This window comes from Mugil cephalus, chromosome 20, assembly GCF_022458985.1.
Source record: "Mugil cephalus isolate CIBA_MC_2020 chromosome 20, CIBA_Mcephalus_1.1, whole genome shotgun sequence".
NCBI lineage: Eukaryota > Metazoa > Chordata > Actinopteri > Mugiliformes > Mugilidae > Mugil > Mugil cephalus.
The window spans coordinates 19,312,558-19,327,086 of record NC_061789.1 but is presented as its reverse complement, the minus strand read 5'-3'; the positions used below and the strand labels follow the sequence as shown (position 1 = coordinate 19,327,086).

The 14,529-nt window shown below is 43.0% G+C and overlaps 1 protein-coding gene and 1 long non-coding RNA gene across 4 annotated transcripts; one reads left to right on the top strand and one right to left on the bottom strand.

The window, feature by feature from the left end:
- The first annotated feature begins 68 nt into the window (after positions 1-68).
- On the top strand, positions 69-13,668 carry rundc3aa (RUN domain containing 3Aa). 2 transcript variants are annotated; one of them, XM_047571383.1, is made up of 11 exons: positions 69-343; positions 8,236-8,351; positions 8,579-8,712; positions 8,794-8,879; positions 9,127-9,216; positions 9,807-9,887; positions 9,975-10,140; positions 10,223-10,380; positions 10,625-10,738; positions 11,893-11,999; positions 12,716-13,668. In XM_047571383.1, the coding sequence occupies exons 1-11, from the start codon at positions 237-239 to the stop codon at positions 12,856-12,858; spliced, it is 1,302 nt and encodes a 433-aa protein (XP_047427339.1). In that variant the 5' UTR covers positions 69-236; the 3' UTR covers positions 12,859-13,668. The 2 variants fall into 2 exon arrangements, with proteins under 2 accessions (XP_047427339.1, XP_047427338.1); XM_047571382.1 differs by having other exon boundaries at positions 8,236-8,363.
- Positions 1,969-7,418, bottom strand: LOC124997584. 2 transcript variants are annotated; one of them, XR_007110986.1, is made up of 2 exons: positions 6,993-7,418; positions 1,969-4,411 (listed from the first exon to the last, which is right to left on the bottom strand). It is a non-coding gene; the product is annotated as an uncharacterized LOC124997584 (long non-coding RNA). The 2 variants fall into 2 exon arrangements; XR_007110985.1 differs by lacking the exon at positions 6,993-7,418 and adding an exon at positions 5,352-5,545.
- Positions 13,669-14,529: the final 861 nt, after the last annotated feature.

Sequence of the window (14,529 nt, the reverse complement as noted above, 5' to 3'; positions counted from 1 at the left end):
TTCAGCAAAATCAAACGGAAATAAGTGACAATGGTTTTATTTTGAAATTTCTAACCGGAAGTATTGTGTCTGACTTGACGCAGGTCACCGCTGTCCTCCTCCTCCTCCTCCTCCATCAGTAACAGCATCCGTGGCTCCCCGTAGAGGATAGCGGGTGTTTGTAGGACACAGGGCCCGAGGAGGGAGAGGTCCTGGCCTGGGCACGGATCCCGAAGAGGCCTCGGGGCCGCCGCTGGATGGAGTCGGGCTGCATTCAGACAGCAATGGCTATGGGTCTGACATCGAAAAAGGCGTCTGCTCGGAGCGTCGGCGTGGAGCGAAAAAACCTTATCACGGTTTGCAGGTACACATCACGACACCATCTACATGCCGTATTGATCTATAGAAAACGTGTCATCTCTCCATGCATGCTGCTTGGTAAATAATTTCGCCAGTGGAGAATATTTCTTCAGAAGCCCATCTCAATGCTGATTCCTGAGGCCAAACAATGGCTCCGCAGAGATGGGAAATAATGCAGAATAATGGACACCTTTCTAGAAATACTAGGCAGGAAGAGGAGACAGGTGTGTCTTCACCTTCACATAGCCCTGCCATATGGGAGCAAGGAAAAAAAAAATGCTTCATTTTATAACAGTAGTGCATATCAAGTTATTTATATCAGCCTTTATTTTCAGGATGAACTCTGCTGTTTTTTGTTTTTTTGTTGTTGTTGTTTGATTTTTTGTTTGTTTGTTTTTGTTGTTTGGTGTGATATTTAATGTCTCTTTGAAAAGTCTAATTTATTTTTAACACCCAGCCATGCTTGGTTTCTTCCTATAACACAATCTGAGATGGTTCTCAGTAGAGGACTAGTATTATAAATATTACTGGAGAATAGCACTTAAGAGAAAATACTAGAGCCAGCAGCAGGTTTCCTCCTCCATCACAGTGAGCCTGCGTGCCTGAATGGGACAAGGGCATTGGGAGCAGTGCAAGGACTCCTCCCCACATCGCTTGCTTGCTTGCACGCACAGTACGAGCCCTCCATCCTCCTCCATTCAGCCTACACAGTGCCGTTCAAGTCTGTGAGGTGCAATTTCCAATAAATCACTGGCTTCTCCAGCATTCAGCAAGGATAGTACTGTAAACCTCTGTGCATCAGACACTTCACAGTCGTTTGATATGTCTGTGCTGAGAGGACCACCCAACGAGAGGGCCTATCTGTACACTTTTGGATCTTAACTCAAAACCTTGTTGACTTTATGACCCAAGTCAGAAGTTGGTGAGTGGTATTTGTAGATTTCCAACATGTATATTCGAAAGGAGAAAGCAAGCACTCAATGGTTACTTATAGATTTGCATGTATTGTCTTTTAGTGTCACTGATACAATATGATAGAATTCTAATGGATATTTTAATGTTTTGACAGCATCTCTGCACATTCTGTTTCATCCTCTGTTGTTAACAGTCATTTCCTACAATTGGTATCACTACAACTCTGGATTAAAATGTGTCTGTTTTTCTGCTACTTTATTTTTTTTTTTTTATCACCACAATCTGAATATGAGCTGTTTTAATTCATTGAGGAACCTCGTTATCAGAGACTGGGGTGGCATTTTCATTTAGCTCAAGATACTCAAATTAAAAATGCAAAAATATCCACCTTATTCAGAATATTTTCCTTAAAATTAAACTTGAGCCATTATTAGTTTTATTAGTTTTTCATTTAGTTGAGTTATAGTGTCATTATATTACATCATAGTGTCTTGATATTATGCAAAATCACCAAAGAAATTAAAGCAGTGTTCTTTTGCGTTTGTTGTAAATGGTGTTCACAAAAGTGATTTTTTCAATATTTATTTTCATTTTCTGGAACCAGTTCATGACACCTTTGTATTTAATATTCACTGTGAGTATATAGTATAGATGGTCAGGAGCTGAATATATCCCCAGGAAAAACTAGATAAGACTCAAACAGACACAAAGTCGTGTCTTTTTATTCACTTTTATTCCATTGCATTTTAGTGACACATAGAGAGTTGCAAAACACACAATTTTGCACAGAGCACGCCTGCAAAGAAAGAAAACTTCTCACAACAGACTTCAAACACAGAAGAGGATTAACGTGGACACAGAAACACTGTTGTTTTCAGCTTGTGCTGACTGTGCAAAGACAGATTTAATCATTTAGGCATTTTAATGACAAACAAACCGGACGGGACGGAAATAAACCTCAAACAGCTCTCCATCAGTAATGCTTACTACACGTTTGTGTTCCATTTTCTAAAGAACAACATGAATTGATTAGGTTCACTTCAAGGGCAAATTCCTCTATGCGAGTCTGTGTCGCTGCCTGATCTCATTCATGGTGTTTCTGAGCCTTTTATGTTCTTCTGGATCTGGTCAGAGCTGATTCAAGTAGGCTGCAGTGTGGTCGTAGAGTCTTAGCGGGGAGAGGTCCTGAATCAGCAGTGGCCCTCTGGGTGTACATTAAAGCAGGCTGGGCGTCACGTTGGTGCAGGATCTAGGCTCTCAGTCGTGCTGACTGAGACACAGTTACTTCCATAGCTGAATCGCTGCCTGGCTACAGTAGCTAAGTGACGTTAGTGCTCGATTAGTATACCAGGCCAAGCTTTTATTTACCCTAATACGCGTGTGTGTGTGTGTATATATATAAAATCTAACCACTTTTCTCTCACTGTAACATCATACATGTTTAACTTACAATCAACACACACACAGATTAAAGTTTCAAATTCCTGACAATTCGTTTGATGACTTCAGAGAAGTGTTTCTGTTCAGTTACGGGGTCGGGGAGTTCACATGTTGATGTGTGAGGTTCCTCAGTTCTGTTTGTCACTTGTGGTCGCAACCAAGAATAGCAGGCATCACAGAGCTGTTTAAAGGTGTTTACAATAAACTTGATCTGGCACGATGTGGGTCACCAGTACCAGGCACAGGAACAGGACTAATCTCTGCCGAGTGCCTTGTTCACAGTGACGTACGTAACAAGATGAATCCGTTTGAATTAAAGACACATACTGCATGAACAGCAAAAGAACATTTGTGTTAAGGAAAGCCGAATCTCATGATAAAGTAAGAGTTGATGAGAATCGTCCTTGGAAAAACCTTCCAACTAAAACAAATGTCAACCATTTAGCTTTTTGAGGATTTTCGATTTTGCACTGTTTTTGTTTTCTTGACAGACAGCATTTAAAACCTAAAGGAATTTAGTTTTGATGGCTATGAAGAGACATGGTGGTATTTATAATGTCCACAGTGACAGCAGTGTCATTGTGATCCACTGCATCTCTGCACTGTTGCCACTAGCAACAGGGTATAGCTTAAGGGCTGAGGTTTTACGGAGTGAGTGTAAATTTTCATGTCACCCCAGATTTTCTTTTTTCTTTTTCTTTTCCTGTTTTTTTGTGATTTGACTAAATGTATCTCAAACGATCGTATTTGTATTCAAGCCACATTCTGTTCTGTAGTGCTTAAAACTGACTGCTATGTTGCTTCGGCCTGGCTAATGGTTGTTGTTGTCCATGACTGGAGGAACAATGTTGCTGCGGACACGGTGAACCTGAGAAAAAATAGATAAGATGAGTGAGACTTGACAAGTGTTATCCCTTCAGCTGCTTCCTGTAAACAAAAAGGAACGGAGGGAGGGGGGGAGAGGAGCGAGGGCGATGTGCTGCCTGTTGGCTGACGTCTGAGCTCTTCCAGGGCGTGGCTCAAGAGGAGAAAATAAAATATTCCATAATTCATATTCACGTTTCTTGGACACTTAGTGTTTTGTATTCTGAGCAGTAGTGTGACAGTTGCATCATGGTAATTTCGGTTTTTGTGCATCATTCTTTTGCATTTTTTCTTTATTTCTCAACCTCCCTTTATTTCATTTTTATTTTTTTTTACCATCAAGTGCATGAAGTTACAGCAGAGCACGTTTGGCTGAACATTTGGACACCAGTCATCAGCTGATCGGCCTGCTCTCTCACCATCAATTTCAGTGTGACACCCTGTTATTCCTCCTATTATCCCCCTGTCACGCTCAGACGCTTGATTTACCCTCTCTGTGCTACTCAGTCCAATACTCCATCTTTCGCCCTGATCCCTCTGCACCTCCTCTGACCATAAAACACTTTGCCTGTACGCTTGCTCCCAGAGGGGACGGGTGAGAGAGAGACACACCCTGCTGTAGTTGCATTTTTACACCTTTCACTCAACGTGGGTTTGACCCAAATTGTGAAACTTTATTTGTCATAGCACGAGGCATTTTGTTTTCTCTTGACTGTTTGTGCCAATCCAGTGCAGGATGGGACGCCTCCCCCGACAGTCCAGGATGATAAACACAGCACTGGCTGGTGTTGCACAATGCTGCCGCCAGTGAGGAGTTGGCCTGTGTCATCTGATCCTGCTGGTTAGGCCAAGACTGAAGAGAAACACAGAAATAAGAAGAGAGAGAAAGGAATCAGGGGAGTGTTTATGAGGGAGAACAGAAACTTAAAAAAAAAGTTAGAGAGAGTTCATGTGGGGGTTTGTGTATTCACGTTAGTTGTCACCGGTGACACATGCAGGTTTGCAGGTTATTCTGTGCGGTGCTGCACATCAAACGCAGTCGTGTAAGTACAGTAGAGGGGTGAGAAAGGAGAACAAGGGGGCATTTTAAAGAGAGCTGAGAGTGGGCTTGGCAGAGAGCCAGGCGGAGTGAGAGGGGGCACAAAAGAAGCTTGTCAGAACGTCCTGCAGTTGTTTTTCAGTGTCAAATCGTACCAAGAGCATGCTGCTATTCCACTCTATCCATTTGCATTTGAGGCACGCCTGTGATTCCCCTTCACATCAAAGCACTTCACTTCATTTACAGTCATCTGCAGCTGTAATGTTTTTTTGAGATCCCAACTGTTTACCAGGTCAGAGAGGCCTATCGCAGCTGTTGTGATTTTAAGCGCTCATCATCAGCAAATGGGCAAAGGGTTGCCATCAGTCAGTGGTTCCCATACAACTTGGGACATTGGTGTTTCAAGGGTTCGGCACTGTGCATAATAAGGAAATGCTATGGATATGATGTATTTTTCTGTCACTTAACGTTTGCACAAAGAGGGAATTTAGGAGCCATCTTGACCTCATGCATCACAACGTGTTTTTTCTCTTCTCCTACAAAGACTCCTAGAACTATCCTGATGGGATTCTTCAAGGCAAAGTCAAGGAAGCAACTGCAGTCTGAGGCAGTTCTCATTCTGACTGAAGCCCTTTCACACCACACCAATATTTTGAGACACACAATTCAGAAATCTGGGGCTCTGTCACTCATGAAAATGCTGATTGACCTACTTGGAAAAAACATAATCAGAAGGATTTTAGATGCCACTAACCTGTTTCCTTGATAAATCCGACATGACCAAACAAAGTCAAAGTTCCAATAGTAAATTTAATCCAGTTTCCGCTCTCAGTTGGAATAGACCCTGTGCAGATGCCGTTGCAGTGTCCACATGTTCTCTGTTACGATGCTGTTTTCTTGTGACATTTTCTGCCAGTCCCCCCACCCCACCATGCAATCCACTCTCATTTAAAGCGTCTTGCGTTTCGGGAAGAAGGCTTTCCGAAAAGAGGTGGTGGTGGTGCCTCTGCTGAAGGAGGCACTGCCCAGGGAGATCTTGGTCTTCCCACTGGTGATAGTGGAGGAGCCCAGAGATGTTGTGCTCCTGCCCCGGCTGATGGAGGAGTTCCCCATGGCGATCTTGGTCTTCCCCCTCTTTATTGTGGTGTTGCCCAGGGTTAAGGCCGTCTTCCCCTCTGTGAAGCTGGTGTTCCCCATTGAGGAGAAGCTCGTCTTCCCGACCCAGATTCAACGGCTGTCTTTGGGACTCACTCGACGCAAAGCATCGCACACTCATGCAGCGCACCCTGCTCTGCAAGCCCTCAAGGGTAATAGTAACATCAGCTACAATCCAGAGCAAACTAGAATGCTAAGCGTGGATAGTGCGACCCCCGTGTCGCATAATGCCTTCGTTGAGCTGGTCGACGTGGGCTTTGGAAGGCCACATACCACCCATGTGTCCCTGTCAATGGACAGAGGCAGCCGTAGGTGGCCACAGCCTATCTGGGGGGACTGGGACAGTGGAGCGATTGTCCCATCACCACGACGACACCGGACAGTTGAAGGACACATTGTTGCAAAGAGGACAGTCTGCGGTGACATCACTTTCTTCTGAGCTATTGTTCCCTATAGCCTCTGATTGTAAGACATTCCTTCTGTGCACAACTGTAAACACCGTATGTTAAATGAGCTGCACAGTGTCAGCTTTTACAAAAGGAAGGATATATGTGCTCATCTTCTCCACATGTATCTGAGCCTTTGATTGCATCTCTTGTATTTGTTTCGTCCCTACATTTGAAATATGGGTGTGGTTCCTTCTGTAGGTGTTTATTATTATCCATTTGCAAGTCACGAAAGAAATGTAATGTTTATTTTCCTCCATTTAATTTCATGAGATCTTAGAACACCTCATGGGTCTACATACAGAACAATCAAGCAAAGCAGTGTTTAGGTGTGTTACATTTACTGTTACATCAGTCAGTCTTTACAGTCTTGTAGTTCAATCCTGGGTTTGCCATTGAATGTACTCATGGAAATGCAGGTCAATCAGTCTAACTGGCATGTACAAAAACACCCCTTTTATACCAAGGATATACAGGGTGTCGTGCTGATGACGGGCGCACACATACTCTTGTGCCTCTACGTACTGCACATTTGTTTCTCACTTCCCTCCCTGCCAAGTCAACACACCATAAAGCCTCATCTGATCACTGTCACATTTGCATAACACGCACAGCATGCCTTCATGAAATCACACATTTGATTGCAACCCATTAGATCTGAAACCCACTTAGCACTTTCTTGCATGGGAACCCACTTGTACAAACAGGTGATAGATGAGTAGCATCACCCATTACATAGACATTGGTCACAAACATAGCAGCTCTTTTTTTTATTGACTATTAATTCTACTAACCTTCTAAAACTGACCATATTGACATATCCGTAGGTTTTTAAGTATGTGCAGGATTCAAGTGTGAAAATCCCAGTAGACGTTGCTATGCGTTTCTTTGCCCCTGACGAGGGTGGTTTTGACCACAGACACAGACTTGGTCCCATGAGTGAAGGTCAGAGTGGTGAGAGAGCTGGTAGTCTCCCCGCGTGTAACAGAGGTTTTGCCCACTGCTATACTGGTGTTGCCCAAAGTTACGGTGTTTCTGCTCCAGGAGATTGAGGATTTACCCCAGGAGATGGCGTACTTAGTCCTCAGGATAGAAACACTGCCTCTGGTAAAGGAGGTCTTGCTTGACGAGAATGTAGTTTTCCACTCATTGTTAGAGTCTTTTTTTGACTGCTTGGCTGCTTTGGGTGTCTTAGCCCTCGTTTCAGGGGTCCGTTCCATCTAGGTGTTCCTGCGCTTGGACGTCAAGGCTTTGCGGAAGGAGGTCGTAGTGGTTCCCCGGCTGAAGCTGGCTCGTCCCAGAGCTACCGTCGTCTTTTGCCTCTGGATGGTGGAATCTCCCATGGAGGTGGTGGTCACTCCCCTGAAGATGGAGGACTTGCCTAAGGAGACGGTAGTCTTTCCCCTGGCTATGGAGGTGCTTCCCACTGCCAGGGCAGTCTTGCCCTCTGTAATGCTAGTGTTGCCCATCGAAGCGGAGGCAGTCAGCCCGAGCCTGAGCCTGGATGCCAGCTCCTAACATGCACGCAGCATAGCTCTCCTTCTGTATTGCGGCAGAAGGGTGAGCATGTGAGGTCAAAAGCCAAACTAAAGCTGCAGCAGCTGCCCTAAATAGATCAGGCCACAATGTATAGATGAGGGGGAGGGAATTATATGATCATTCTTTGATGCTGGTCGGTCCCTCAGAGAGACAAGACCCAAAAGGACCTGGAAGCACAGCACGCACAAAGGCTGAAAAGACAGGGGGTTAATTGTATTGTTTTCATGATAGCACTGCCAGCGCACTGAAGGGGTACATTGTGCAGTACACAAGACAATTGGGGTGACCTCAGTATGATAAGATGGCATGGTTCCCAAACAAGAAAAAAACCCATCTCCCAGCTGTTGTTCAAATACAGTAGTACACTTGTCTGCTTGGGTACAGTGCACGGTTACATTTCTTGTGAAGCACACTACAAACGTCGAGTACAACTCGTTCACATTTGTGAAGTAGATTTCTTTTGGTCATAAATTCTTTGTCCGTGTGCTTCTGTTGCAGATTCTCTGTAAAGACTCTCCTAGAAAAGTACACAGCAGAGCCCATAGATGACTCATCTGAAGAGTTTATTAACTTTGCTGCCATTTTAGAGCACATCCTCAGCCACCGCTTCAAAGGTAACACTGCAGGTAACATATAACACTGGAAATGATGGACAAAACATTTAGGACAATAAAACATAAATAACATGAAGCAGTTTAACCATTGTCATTAACCATTTCACCGAAAGTATATTCTTGTAAAAAGGCCATTAAATAAGTGTGATTACACGGTCAGCTGTACTGTTGCCACGGCTGCATATTTCAGTTTGATGATTCATTACTGTGTTTTGAACTTGGACCAGGTTCAGGAAGCTGGTTCAGCTCAGATGGACAGCGCAGTTTCTGGGAATACATCCGGCTGGCATGCAGCAAGGTGCAGAACAACTGCATCGCCAGCATCGAAAACATAGAGAACATCAGCACATCACGAGCCAAGGCAAGTATATTTGTGTGTGTAAGAGATAGTGTGTTAGGAAAAGTCTTGTGTCCCCACTCATTTCTTACTCTCGTCCTACAGGGTCGGGCGTGGATTCGCGTGGCGCTGATGGAGAAACGCCTCTCTGAATATGTGTCCACGGCTCTGAGGGACACTAGAACAACCAGGTCAGACTCAGTTATGTGTTATTGCAGAATATTTGGCTTTTAGTGATCCCTACTGCGCATTTTCTTCACCTTCAACGTGGCTTCAGTTTATTACAACATTTTATTTATTACTTTTTCCTCTAAAGAGCAAGCTGGCCCTGAAATGTTCAATTTAATGTAAAGTCTTTAAAGTCCTTAACTAGAGGCAGAAAAGGGCTCGGTCTGGTGTCTGAATTTCAGAAACGGTAATCACCTCTTTACCTGACAGGAGGTTCTACGATGATGGAGCCATTATGCTGAGAGAGGAGGCCACAGTGCTGACCGGCATGCTGATTGGACTGAGCGCCATTGACTTCAGGTGAAATTCTGATTCTGATTGCAGATGAAGGGCAGTGGCACTACAGGGGGTTACTTCTGCTATTTCCAGGAGTTACATAGAAAGATTAACCAATATGAAAAAAGGGTGAAATTGCAATTTGATTAAAATGAAACGGCCTGCAGTGCACCATGAAAAAGAGGTTGCAAAAAAAAGATGAAAGTAATGAATAAAAGGACTAATAGTAAGAAATAGTAATTGAAAAATGCTCAACAATGAATTGCAAATTTAAAAGTGTGATAAAAATGCTTTTAGTGGAACCATGTACTCGGTAAAATGATGAATACATTTGGGAATTTTCTAGAGGTAATGGAAAATAAGTTGTAATATACTTAAAAGTGTAATATGAAATCAATGAATCAACACATTAATGTATTTGTAAGTTCTTTTAAGTGTATTTTATCATGGCCTGTTATATAATTTTAAGTCCAAAGTTTAAGAGCTTTCAAATTGTTATATGATAACCATGTGTCAGTTACAGTCCATATAGCATTACTGTTGGATAAACTGCACACCAGTGAGGATTGTCCCAAAATTAGCTTTCAGAGTGCTTCTTCTTTTTGTCTTTGCAGCTTTTGTTTGAAGGGTGAGACTTTGGATGGTAAATCCCCAGCTGTGATTGACTACACACCTTACCTGAAGTTCACTCAGAGGTGAGGCTGACCCATCTGATCTCATCAGTCCGCCTTTAGCACTGCATGCGTTTGGTGAGCTAACACTCGCGCCTCTCTGTTGCGTAGCTATGACTACCTTAGTGATGAGGAGGACCGCCGCAGTGTGGACAGCAGCAACAGCGAGGAGAGCGTCCCCGAGCATCCCTACATCCCTCTCGTGACCGACGAGGAGAGCTGGAGCAACAAGTGTCGCAAGATGGAGCAAAGGTTTAAGATCGTCTATGCTCAGAAGGTGAGACACGGTGCCCCTTACACTGCCGCTCCTCGCAATCAGCCTTTACACGCGAATCACCGTCTCGTGTGTTCCTGTGCAGGGTTACCTGGAGGAGCTGGTGCGCCTGCGGGAGTCGCAGCTGAAGAACGTGGAGACGGAGAACAAGCGTCTGAGAGCTAAGGTGGAGGAGCTGACAGTGCAGAGCCAGCAGGAGAAGAAGGAGCTGGAGGCCGTTGTGCTGGAGCTGCAGGCGCAACTGTAAGAGAGCATACAAACCTTTACGTCTACACACTTGCATTTACTTTTGTTCCTAACATTAGCTCACCGCACAAACTTGTGACACTGTGTGCACCAGTGTATGTATTTAAATGACTGTATGTCATCTATTAATCACAACTACAACAAACTAAAGATTTGATTGTTTGTTGCTTCTACTTGATAGGCAGGTGCAATTTCTAAGCTTTTTTTTTCTTTTCTTTTTTTAAATCTGTGCTTTATTCAGCTCGGCTCTTATGCCCTGTGATTCCTCCCACCTGGCTAAAGATCTTTCCATCCCACTGGTCAACCAGTGGTCCACCCTCACAGACAACCAAGGCGATGTCAAACTGTTCCGCAGGTAAACTTACGCGCACATTTAAGCAACGTGTTTCCATTTTTGTTCATATTCAAAACTTTCTGTGATGTTTTGATGTCATGATGCGATATACAGCGCACAGTCCTGCTTGAAGCTATTTGCACCGCTCAGAGTTTTCTACAATTCTGCATAAGAATGACTCAAAACAGTATATTTTCACACAAGTCCAGACAGTAGACAACAAGACAGCAGTTGACAATAAATAAAACACAAATATTAGACTGTGGCATTTGTGTATTCAGTAAATGAGCCAATTTTAAATATCTGTGAGGTGGAACGTAAATGCACCTCCAGGATTAGAAGTTAATTTCAAGGTTAACTTAAAGTTCATTTGTCCATCTGTCTCCTATCAAGGTAATAAGGCTCAGGTGTCGTTCAGTGCCTCATTTTTTTAAAAAAAAAACAGGGATTTGTCCAACCCTCCACATTAGTGGTTGGCCAGGGAAAGGTCACTCTAAAAGCAAGGCGCGTACTAGTTTAAGAGATACAAAGGAACCCAGGGGGACTTCTAAGCAACTATGGGGTGGCAAGGAATATTATTGCTGACCATTGTATGGACAAGCCAGGAGGCTACTGGGAAAATGTTTTGTGGACAGACGACCAAAGTAGCATAGTTTGAATAAGAGGCGTCATGTCTGGAGATGAAACAACACTGCATTCCAGCAACAGAACTTCATCCTGTCTGTTAAACATGGGGGTGGCCATGTCCTTGTCTGGGCCTGCTTTGCTTCATTAATGGTTTGGATTGGCCGTGACAAAGTTTGTAATCCAATGGAAATGTTGCAAGTAATTTATGTGAGGAAACATCTCTGAAGTAGTTCTCCTCCAAGCCGCTGTAGACGATTGATCAGATGTTACTGGAGAGGTTTAGTCAGTTACTGTTATTGGTGCAGAAGGGGGCCACACCAGATACTCGAAACAAGGCTTCACTTACTTTTGCATCTCACAAAGGTGATGATTAATTTTCTTTAATAAACAAACAAAAGCTGTACTGAGTCATTTTTATGCAGAAATGTAGAATTTTCTTTTGTATAATGTAGCAAATCTAATGGGGTTCTAATACTTTAAAGTGGTACTGTATATCTATGTAATGAACAGAGTGCTTGAATCAGTTTGTGTCATGATGGTGCATCCAGGAGGAGTTTCCACAGTTTGGAGCAACTTTCTGCTGAAGTCAGTTTGAACTCTGACTCCCAGAGGACTGAAGGGAGACAGAACGGAGATGCTGCCTGGACCTCAGCAGGTAAAAACACTTTTCAGTGCTACTCAGCAGTGAAAGAATTCACTTTCTTTACTTCAGTAAAAGTACTAATACAGTGTAAAGGTTCTGCATGAAAAAATCATACTTAGTACAAAAACATTAGCAGCAAAATTAAAATTGTGTTTTTGTCCCTCTTACTGACATATTATTATATGTCATTATTAGAGCATGCGTTAGCAGCATGTTGCTGTGTAACTGCTGGAGGTGGAGCTAGTTTCAGCTACTTTATATACGGGGCAGCTAATAAATCTGTGCGCCACTGAGATGATAAAATATGTAGTTTTTCTCATTTTTCCTGAATCTATGATTTTTGGCAAGGTGTTAAATCATTTGGATTTTTGTTGAAACAAAACCATATGAAAATATTTAGAGAGGGAAAAAATCATAATTTGAACTGAAGAACTGTTACATTCACAAAATATTTACAACTGTATGGAAATGTGCAGCACATACTGTTATCATGTTGTAACATATTAACTTTAAATGAGTTTTTTCTACTTCGGTAGAGATACACATAGCAGTGTAGCAACATATTGGTACTTTCTCCCCTGTTAATAAGAGCCTTTCAGAAGCAGCCACCCATGCACACGTACATCCATATTCATGCAAAAGCATGCTTGACGCCTGTTTACGATTCGTGTGGGCAGCCTCAGCTATGCATGATCACAAGCTGAATTTGATTCCTTTTCTTGGTGTAGGGAAAGACAACACTCCCTCCATGCTGGGTCTCTGCGGCTCTCTGGCCTCTTTGCCGAGCTCCAAGTCCCTTGCGAGTCTCAAGTCCAGCGAGTGTTTGGTGAACATCAGCACTGAACCCAGCCCTGCACTCTCTCCCAGCTAGGAACTCCAGACCAGCCAAGATTTAACCCCCAGCCTGTCTGCCTGGTGATGCTGCGTTGACCCAACCAAAACCCTGCTCCCACCATGCACCCAGCTCCATGAGAAAAACAGGAAAGTCACGACAGCACATCTGGATTTTTGTACATGACGGTGAAGTTTTCATGAAGCTGGAAGGATCCCCCTCTTCTGGTTCTTTCCTTTCTTCTCGACTTATCCACTCGACTCTGTGCTTTTCACTTTCTGTGAACCCATTCATCCGAAGTCATGCAATGCACCTGCAAACATCAGACCTTGTTCCAAGTATCCATTTATCTTCTTCTGTTTGTTCATTTCTATTCATACTCCTTATTTGAATATCAGTATTCTTCCCATGGCATTGTCATGTGTGTTTGTGCACCTCTGGCCTGTTTTATTTATTATCATGTAACATAAGCAGCACGTGCAGTTATTTGGATACAGCCACTTGCAAAGACAGATGTGATGATCATTTTGAGAGATAAGTCAGAGGGCTGGGTGGTTCTTGCACGCCACTCTTCAGGTGTCATAGCATCGAGACATAGAGTGCAGCGTGTTTTATGAGTGTTCTGAATGCTAACAGGGTCTGTCAATCTTGGAAGTGCACATCATGCCTGCTTGATTAATCAAACTGTCACAAACTGTTGAATCTGTGCAGCTATTTATTGATCAGATCGTAAGCTACCACATGCAGTATGTTATTGATCTCATATGATCCGGTACAGCAGTGTGTTCTCTCTTTTTTTTGTTGATTAATTTGTTTGTTTTGTGTTGCAATAAACTGCCTTTTCCATTAGTCATGTCTGTTTGTGTAGATTACATTACCGTAAATCAGCAGCAGCAAATGGTACGATTTGAAAAATGAATGGGGGCGTTTAGCAGCCAGCTGCTTTTCTCTGGCTCCATCTAGTGGTGACTGACTGTATTGTACAGATACCTGAAATCTCAGTAGGTTTTTACGGACACATACAGTTGTTGAGAAACTTACAATAAACTCCCCATATAACTAGAATTTACAAATCTTTCTTTCAAATGAATACAAATTCCTGCTGCTGTGTAGGCTGTCTAACTGGCCTGTGTTGATGCTTAGCACTTCCACAGCAGAATGAGAGAGCTTTTATGTGTGCCAACCAACTGAAAAAGTCTCTCAATGAATTTTTCATGTCAATTTACCTAATGTTGGTGGTAGAGATAAACAGCATCCCTGCATTTTTAAATAGTGCATAAATATTCTGTTAAGGCTTTTATACATTCTAATGGGGGTACAAGCTATTACATTGTCATATATTATAGAGAATCTGTTGTCTTTAAGTCATTCAGTCATAATATAGACAATATTTAAACTGCTTTTTTGATGCAATGTGGTTAATTATTATATTATATTATATTATATTATATTATATTATATTATATTATATTATATTATATTATATTATATTATATTATATATCTTTGGTCCTTGCCTTGATGCCCTCGTTGTGCCCCTGAACCACACTTTGAGAGACCACACACATATGACCACACCAGGGCCACACATGCACAATGCGGACAGACCCGGGGTCTGGACGTGCTTTTGATGGGAGGAGGGAGGGAGGTGGGGGCGGAGAGGGAGAGGGGGATCGCCCGTGTCCGTGTCCCGCACAGTGGCGAGAGAAAT

Bases quoted from the DNA above. Each gene is read 5' to 3' on its own strand.
- rundc3aa (XM_047571382.1), top strand. From the start codon at position 237: ATGGAGTCGGGCTGCATTCAGACAGCAATGGCTATGGGTCTGACATCG. The intron at 344-8,235 runs GTACACATCACG...CTTCTGTTGCAG, and splicing joins AACCTTATCACGGTTTGCAG to ATTCTCTGTAAAGACTCTCC. The intron at 8,880-9,126 runs GTCAGACTCAGT...TTTACCTGACAG, and splicing joins AGGGACACTAGAACAACCAG to GAGGTTCTACGATGATGGAG.